General features: G+C 42.5%; 1 protein-coding gene across 1 annotated transcript in view; it reads right to left on the bottom strand.

The window, feature by feature from the left end:
* bcr (BCR activator of RhoGEF and GTPase) overlaps window positions 1–9,338 on the bottom strand; it is a 77,531-nt gene extending 68,193 nt beyond the window's left edge. The window contains exon 1 of the mRNA XM_017493348.3: window positions 7,092–9,338. Within this exon, the coding sequence (XP_017348837.1) occupies window positions 7,092–8,571 (1,480 nt within the window). The 5' untranslated portion in view covers window positions 8,572–9,338. The remainder of the gene's footprint in view (window positions 1–7,091) is intronic.
* Window positions 9,339–9,826: the final 488 nt, after the last annotated feature.

Below are 9,826 nucleotides of genomic sequence, written 5' to 3' on the forward strand. Positions count from 1 at the left end.
AAAAACAGATCCTATCATAGTCAGACAGGCTAATTGAACCCTGTCCACCACAACAGTGAGTTAGCGCTTATCAAAACAGAAGTCATGATACAGGATGACAGGACTTGACTGGGAAAGGAAAAACATTGGCAACAGTGACGTTTGACACTAATCACCCCCTCTCTCCTAAACGCTATTGAATAAAGGAGGGAATCCCCAGCATCCTCAGGTTGGAGCTTTGATCTCTTTGGCTTTTCCCTTGTTTAGTGGAAAACTCAACACACACACACACACACACACACACACACACACACACACACACACACACAAACACAGCAGAAAGGTGCAAGCCCGGTAATTGGTTGCACACACAACAAATTCGAAGCAGCTGTCCAGGCTGCATGAGGGAGCAAATCTGGCTGGAATATAAAAGACGCTTCATTTAACCACAAGAAAGAACAATCTGGAAAGTCTTATTTTTATCGAGCAGTGAACAACGCTTGATTTATTTGTTAGCACACAACACAATCAGAGAAGGGCCATAAACAAATTCTACAATGTAAGAGTGCATTTTATGTGCGCAGGGTCCAACAGGCACCCACAGATTAAGGCTGAGTAATATATCATTTGTTAATTGTTAATTCAAGAATATCTTTTGTAGTATTATTTTTGTATGCATTATTTTAATTTTCTCTACCAGCACTGACTGCTTAAGTTTTCTATAGTCACTTACACAGGGCCCTGTTCGGTGGATTCGAATCTATACTAAATGGATTAAAAGTATTTTACAAAAAAAAAAAAAAAAAAAAAAAAAAAAAAAACCCACACAGGACAATCGTTAATATGGTGACAATTTCTGTAAAGAGATGTGTAACATTTACAGACAGACAAAAATATATATATATATATATATATATATATATATATATATATATATATATATATATATATATATATCTGACTGTTCTTCTTATGCCTATAAGTGTGATTCTGGATCATTTGGGTTGTCACAAAGGTCTAACCAGCAAGATGCAATCCCAAATGCAAGCAGTGTCACATCTGATGCTAATCTATACCGCCTGCTCTCCTCACACTCCACTGCTCTGAAGTCCAGTATAGAATTTAGCACTGAATATGAGCAGAGGGTTGTTAGCTTCAGCTCGAAAAATAAAGACCCCCTTTGTTTAGAGAGCTAAGCACTGGACAGGCTTTTCTAACCCCAGCTATTTCTTGAGATTTCTTTTGGGATGGTTGCAAATTCACAGGGTGCCTGTGTTTGAGACCTTGGCAATAACGCTATAGCAAACACACACACACACACACACACACTTTGTGGTCTGGGTGGGGCGTGTGTCCACAAGCAGAAAGGCCGAGGGCAGCACCCGCAGTGCCCACAGTACAGGGTGGGTCGGATTTTCTGTTCTTCCTCTGGCCTGGGGGTCATGGTCCAGATCCTGATCCCGGGCTTGTGCTGCTGCATACACACAGACAGGCGACCAGAATGTCACCCACCTCAGGAAACTCACCACAGGAGGTTTGCCATCTGCACTGTGTCCAGTATTTCTGGCTGCCAACTGCCTGCTGGCTACCACACCACCCTTTGTAGTCTCCTCTGTAGGCAGAATCTACACTGACCAAGTGTAGAACCTTTAGAGAGATTTGGACAAAATATTCAGCAAGATTCCAGCAAAAGTCGCTTTTCCACCAAGACTGCATGCCCTGCAGTGGCTAAATATACAGATCCAGGTGGTAACAGCCCTGCTGGGAATGAATGGCAACTTTCTGGTAACTTAACAGTTTGGCAGTCACAATGAAATAGGGTACAGTTTGGACTGAGATGTAGGTACATTCTGGTTGAATGGATATACAGAAGACGTATCCAAGTCATCATTGAGGCATCCCTTTAGCATTTTGGCCCCAAAACCAAACTTTTCCAAAGTCAGCCCTTGAGGATATCTGGTCTTCAAATAATGCACGCTCTAAAAACCTCTAATCCCCATCAGAGTAACCCTTCCCCCTCTACCAGCAGGAGCAGAAGGACTTGGGATCGGTCCAGCCCCAAATTGCCTTCTGTGGTTCCTGAAGCTTCAACTGCACAGACTTCAAAGTCTGCTGGGGACTTTTTTGATTCTTCATGGGATCCTGCATGGGTAACATCTTAACGCCTCACTCCACCTGACTCAAGGGTTTTCATTCATTAGCATATCAAGTGCACTTCTGTTCACTCAGTGCTGCCTTTTTCCATTCACTCCCCTGAGTGGCTTCCAGCTTCTGGGTGGAATTTTTCTAACCCTGCGTGGAATGCACGTTTACACCATCACAAAACATTGCAAACACAAATGTCCAAACTCGCTAAACAGGAGCGAATAATTACAAATATCATATTTTTCAGTGTCATAAACAGGGGAATACCACAGTCATACATGCCTCGTTCAGAGCGTGCTCTGGCTGTGAGTGCCAGCTGCCACGGGAAGGCTCTCCTCAGATGGTCCTGAGTTTTTATTCTGGTTAAAAATAAGGACTGGAAGGTCTGACCTCAGTCCAGTAATGTTGGACAATGAGTGTATTGAGCAGAACATGTTTCTCTATTTGCATCAGACCATCCATTCCTACACCCACCCATCCACCTCTTACACACACACACACAGCTGAATTTTTCCTTAATTGCATTCAAACCCAAGTATTCGCTTTGATCTGAAATTTGTGCACGATAGAAACCATAACCTCTAACACGCACCAGTCAATTCTGGTGTTTAAACTCATTTACCGCATTCAGCTCTTTCTGGCATTAAAGGGAAGAAGCACATGACTGCAAAGCAGCTTCCAGGTTCAACTGAGGCACCACCTCAGGAACCAATAAAATCTAGAGCTGAGTTTCCTTACCATGTGTATAAATTTCCATTAGCACTGAGTCATGAGTTCCTCTGTTTCTCACTATCAACTGATAAGATGCCAAGGTGCATGCGAGAGGATTAATGTAATATTACAAATAAAATATTCAGCTAAGAGTTTACTAAATTCATGCCATTTTAATATTTAACCAAAAAAATGTATGCTTTCTCTTGAGAGTAATGAAGCCAGCCAGTGGGGAAAATGATCAACATATTATTGACAAAAACAAATTATTGCACTTGCCCTTAAAAAGAACTAAAAATTTAAACTAAACACTAAAGATAGACCTATTTGTGGGGTTTGGAGAAATATTCATTCAGGCTGTCATCAACTACACCTAAACTAGAGCAAACCAAATGACTCAAATGGGATAAAAACTATTGTGTATTTCTGGCAAAAGAATCAACTAACTAAAGCAACAAAAAAAATCTCCAAAACAAGCAGAAAATTGCAAAATTGGCATAAAATATAATTTATTTATTATTCAAACGTACATCCAGTTGAAGATGAATACGCCAGTTATATATTTTAAAAAAAATGTAGGCATATTTTAATGTGCAGGACATGGGTGTATTGGTTGGAATTAAAAAATGTTTAACTTTTAAAACATAAGCATGATTATCCAGGAGCTACTGTATAGCTATAGGCCACACAACTAGCCTACAACACTGCAAAATGCTGCACTGTTGCTGAACAAAGTGTTGTGTTTCGGTGTAACATGAATGTACTGTAACTGCATTCTGCGTTTATGAGTCAACAGAAAAAGGAAGGCCGTCCTTCCTACCCAATCATGCGAGGTTGCTGAGGGTTTGAACTTGCAAAGTCCCATTGTTGAGCATGTTTATCTGAATTGATCTACTCCAGAATTATAACTACAGTATGTCTGGCAATTGAAATAAAAGTGAAGGATTTTCACAGTGTTTCATAACCTGTCCATTGTTAACAATTACAAAATGGAAGCTCAAACACCAGTAAATGAAAGGCTGTAATCTGTGTCTAGGCTGTAATGTGTGTAGGGAGGCAGCTGCACAGGGGCCCGATCCTTTTATCCATAATGAATGACTGATGTTTTCTTGGAAGCTTGTGTGTGAGCGGCAAGGGAGAGCTGTTTGTTGTCCTGTGCTTCCTCTCTCTCTCTCTCTCTCTCTCTCTCTCTCTCTCTCTCTCTCTCTATAACGATCTCTAACTGACACAAGGATATTTCAGCCTCAATCTCCACTTCAAAAAAAGGGCAAATAAAAGACATTAGGAAACAATTGCATTTGTTGTTTACAAGAAGGACATCCATCGTGGGAATGAGGACTTACTGGAAAAGCAGAACACCACATGGGCCTGGCATTCACTGAAGAAATGGCACTAAAAACCCTTCTTCGAGAGCTCTTTTGTACGTATGAGACACAGCAAATATGATGTACAGTGATAGCAGTAAATATAAGGTTCTCCTGCCATCACAAGCATTTTGCTATTTTTATAAAGAACACAGAGATCCTGTGTAGCGCTTTGCACTTGGAGATCTAGCACCTGGTGTTGCCATATGTATGCTCAATCACTTACTCTCACTACACACATAAATATGACTACTCTTTTTCCACACACACACATAAGGCAAGCCAGGAGCAGAGGGAGAGAGGATGCTCACACTGTTACGCAATAGGACATCTGTGCATCTTTACAGCCTTCACTGAAGTAGGAGACAGCAGCTCAAAGACACTATGTTCACACACACACACACACACACACACACACACACACACACACACACACACACACACACACAGCACTTTACCTCCTCTTGTCTTTATTTATCTTTCCATTTCTTAAAAGGTATACACAGTGGTTGTGGTGGAAACTCACATTGCGTTCCATCAATTTTGGAGCTAAAGCCATGCCTTTTTTCACATGCACCACCAAGAGAGAACACCAGGATGAAAGTGCAAGATGATTGACAGGCAGGTTGTCACACCTCCTCGTCCTGATCATAGTGTGGTTTTTGTCAATCACGGAATGTAACAAGTTCTGACTTAAAAATCACTGAACGGAGTGATTTAATGTTGCATTTGACACGTTCACAGTTTTTTTTTTTTACTGATATAGAAAACTAATTCAAAATGGGTGACTGCTGCCTTAGTAAACTGCAGAACAAGACGGTAAATGGCAACTAAAGGCTGCATTAGAATACACATCACTGCAAAATCATGAATGAGGAAAGAGGAAGATTACAGGTAAATAAAAAAAACACGACAGGTTAGGAGTTTGACTTTTAAAAGAACAGAATGGTCAAAAGTTTAAAAAAAAAGTAACTTTTCGGTGATTAGATTAGACGAAGAAGCAAATACCGGACAGCAAATGTCCCCAAAATTCCATTTTTATTTTAATTTTTACCCAAACTATTTCTTTAAATGCTTGTTGTGTAGTACAGTGTGTGCTTCAGATTCTTGAGTTGCCCAAAAAAAAAAAAAAAAAAAAAAAAAACCCTCCATATATTTCTATCTTTCTTTCACACTTTTTTTTTTTTTTTTTTTTTTTAAACACAATGACACCATCTAAATTAAAGGCGTTCAATGGAAAATTATAGAACATAAAAGAAGTTTGCATTACGAGTTCACCTTCAAGGTTAAAACAGTGGTGTATTTTTTGCGATCTTCATTTTCTGACATTTTAAAATCCCTTTCCATCTTTGACCCATTTACAGAAAGAATAAAATACTTTACAGGACCTGCACGGCTGGACCGACTACTACATGTCTCGGATCTCTTTATTTTTATCACTGTGTACTGAAGACATGATCGTTTTTCTTTCTTTGAGGTTCAAAACGAGTATATGATGTCTTTGTATCTGATTGACTCTGTATCTTTACAGGCTGAGTGAGATATGGATTGTCCTAAAAGGGACAGGGAAGCAGGCTCTAAACTTAACATCCTATTCAATCTATCCGTAGTATGCATCTGAATGAATCACAGCTATAATTACTGCATTGCTTGACTCACTAACGATAAGTGGAAGGGAAAAAAATCAAGAAACCCTTTATAAAAAAAAAATGTTTTTTTTTTTTTTTTTAAAACAGTACAGCTCCTTCACCACAGCCACAGTTTAACAAGCAATGCAACAGCCAAGTGTCATCTTTTTTTTTTTTTACATTTTATTTAACAGGAAACAAAATGGCTGTAATTCAGCAGTGTAGCCCTGGGCATGCTCAACAGAGCTCAGTGGTGTCTGTCTGTCTTTTTTTGCCCTCAGTGTTATTTTTCTCTCTCCACAAAGAAGACCTCCTTGGCATAAGAAGGTGAGCAGGGCCTTCCGAGCGTCACTGCTGAGCCAAGTTCACCACATCACACTACACCACTCTTAACACCTTCAGGCTACACACAGGTTAAAGACACTGGATACGTTTTGAGGAAATAGTTTGTCCCCAGTCCATGGTTCCTGTTAGCGTACTCATAAACCCGGTCGGGAGTTGGAACCGTTTTGCCTGATGAGTCAGCGTCTCTCAGACACCTGTGGATGGGATTCTTTGCAAGGTTCCTGGAATGAGGGTTAGCATAGAGTTTGCAATTATTCATCTCAGAAATCAGCAGTATAGTGATACGCTGTCTTTAAACTCGGATTCGGGACATATCTGTGTCAGGTTTCTGTAAACTGCGTTCAGATTCTGCTTGACTGGAAGGTGTGCTAGCAGAAGTAAGCAATAAAAGGTTGCACATTACACACACAGTATTAGCACAGAATTAAGTATTAACACTGTGGTAAAAACCTCCCTCCACTACGACCGTTCTTGACAAAGAAAGAGACTCAGGAGACTCGCATTTGAACCCTCTTGGCCTGACCTCATCATCTAAATGAGCTCTTTCAGTTAATTACTCAACATCTCTCATGCCCGGTAAACCCACATTCACTGTGGACACAAAGCGTCCAGCTGTCTCTATCATACAGTGTGAAAGACACAGTAAAGGCCAATGAGAGTGAAGCAACTCAGGAAAAACCTAGGTGATTTACAGAACCAAAGAGAATAATAGCCAATGGTGCTGAGCTTTAATTCCACAAAAATTAGAATACACAACAAGAATACATCATTACTGCCATGACACTGCACAGACCGCACAGACATTTTGTCCATGTGTCCTTACCTTTTCCTTTTTAACACCCCCAAAAAAATTCAGCAATTACTAGTCAAATTGGCAAGTTTCCTCAATACACCGAAAAGTACACAAAGCATCACTTACCGAGATCTCCATGGTAACTGTTGTCATGGGATGTCCTAATAGAGGGGGTGGAGTCTCCATCATGGGGCCAGATCTGTCCCGTTTTGCGTACACCGACAATAGTGGCTTCTGAAACAACCACGTGTGGCTGCCTGTGTCTCTTCTGGGACTGCGGCGTCGGAGGGCTACTGCTGTCCAACGAGTGCTGAGAGTTCTGTGAGGGTGAGCGGCTTTTCTCTCTGAAGGGCCTGCGGAAGGCAGCGGTTGGGCTAGGAGACACGTGACTCGACTGTCCTGACGAGAAGTCGTCCTCGCTGGAGGTCAAGTTCTCATTGGAGCTACAGTCAGGTGTGTAACCACCCCCTCCTCCTCCAACGTCTTCCAAGCTTCCAGGTGAGTAGGATCTCCTCGGCCAGGTGAGGTGATGGTCATCGTTGCTGGCATGCTCTCGCATCGTGACCCGACCATCACCGCTTTCACTGGTCACATAAACCCCGCTATAGGGCTGAAAATCTGACGGCTGCCATGGAGGAGGTGGTGGTTTGTTTCCATTGGGCCGAGCAGTGCAATCTCTGTTGTACCGAGGGTTGGGTTCTCCATCTTCACATTCGGCATCATACCCGCAAGTGCTCTCGCTGGATCGGCCCCTACAGACAGGCCTGGGTCGTGGGTCACCGGCGACTGTGGCCAAATTGCCTGGCAGGGAATGGAGGGACCTCTTGCGCTCCATTTGCACGGCCTGTGTGCCGAGGGAACTGATCTTGTCCGAGACGTCACGATCGTTCACTCGCACCAGGCCCTTATCATGATGGAACTCCATGTTGGCGTAAAAAGGCTGTTTGTCCTGGCCTCCTCTTCCGTCTCCGGCTGAGTGCGAATTGGCTCGTTTGATCCGCTCAAAGTTGGAGCGCAAAGCGGCCACGCCAAGTCCCATGCCTGGTTTATCCTTGGGACTTGGGTCAGATGGGAGCTCCTTGTCAGGAGGAGGATGCGGCCTGCGAGGAGACACTCCTCCCCTCTGTTTAGATGGTGAAAGCCCATCTGTCTCACCGCCCTGCCCTAGCTGGTGGGGCTCATAAGCTGACTGCAGTTCCAGTCCATCTGCATGCGAGGCGGATTTCCTTGCCGGAGGAGGCCGCGGTTTGGGCCTGGCTTCTCCTACAGGCTGGAATCGGGTGCGATCCCCCTGACTAAGCTCCTGCGTTTGTGAGTGCTGGGGGTCAGCTCCACCTGCTTGAGCGTCCCCCTCGGCCATCTGCGTCTTCCTGAATCCCCAGCGCTGTCTGTCATAACTTTTTCTCTCTTTAGCCAACAGTGTCTGCAGGTAGATCATGCGGAAACGCTCTTTGTTCACCTCCAGCTCCAGCCGCCTAATAGACGCCTTGCACTTGTCTAGTTCCTGCTCAATGCCTCCCACAGACCTCAGCTCCATTTTCGGAGGCTCGGACTCTGGAAACTGTGCCTTCCAGGCCTCAATAAATCCCACAGGCTCTACCATCATTGATAAGTTATTCAGGTTCAAATAATTCAAGTATGCAAGCAAGGTTGATGCAGTCACTCCGAAGCGACTTGTTCTTTTCAACGAAACTTAATTTCCCAAAACTCAACACTTAGAGTTTATAACCTTGTATAAACCACAGATTGTTCAAGATTTCTCAGGGGTTGTCCTTATAAATACGGATTTCTTCTCTGAATCTGGTTTCTTCGAATACAAACCGTGCATCAACGCGCACATTGGAGAGAAACAACAGGAAAGCTGGCATACTCCCATGCATCCTTCTTACAGGAGCACAGCAGCCGTCCACAGCACAATGACAACATCTGGACACGAATTCAAACCTCAACTAGGCTGTTACACAGTATCAACCCGTGATTTCCAAGCACCAAAATCCCTCTTCAGTGCATCCAAGTGTAAAGTCTTGTCGTTGTCCAGCTTCTATTCATGATGCGACGCCGTTTTTCCATCATCATCACCATCACTATCATCTCCAAAGCTCTTTTGTGTACCGACGCCTGCGCGTGATAATAAAATCAAACCCCTAGAAAAATAAAATAAACAATGCAAGACGTTTCTTATCCGTAGCCCAGACTCCAGACCTCGTCGTCTTGCCAGATACGATACTGTAGAAAAATCCTATGACGATATTCGCCCGTTTTCTGATCACGCTGTTTAATTAGTCGGGAGATTTCTCCTCCGCTTGAGATACTGGTCGCTACGCAGCGCTCCTGTCTGAAAATCTGAAGAAGGGAGGGGCTTGGACAGGAAAGGGCGGGGTCAGTGAGTGTGATTGACAGAGGGCAAGTAAAAGGGAGGGGGCTCTTGGACATGATTGTCATTTAGTTGGATGAATCAAATTCGTCCTAGATGACGATCTGTGCCAATTTCAGACTCTTGTACAAAGGATGTGTTGTGTTTGTTCTCCTTTAATGAATTCATTTTAACACAAAAATACTTGTGCTTAAAAAAAATATATAATGTTTATATTATAGTTTACGAATATATGATGTTATAGTGTGTGTGTGTATGTGTATGTGTGTGTGTGTGTTTGTGTGTGTGTGTGTGTGTATATATATATATATATATATATATATATATATATATATATATATATATATATATATATATATATATATCAGAAATTATACACACAGGTTTTGCTGCAATTCAACTACGTCGTTATGGTTACGGTTATGAACTAGTTATCCTGTTAATCCTCCGATCAATACAAATTCTACATATCATTATATATCTTTCA

Source organism: Ictalurus punctatus, chromosome 18 (genome assembly GCF_001660625.3).
Source record: "Ictalurus punctatus breed USDA103 chromosome 18, Coco_2.0, whole genome shotgun sequence".
NCBI lineage: Eukaryota > Metazoa > Chordata > Actinopteri > Siluriformes > Ictaluridae > Ictalurus > Ictalurus punctatus.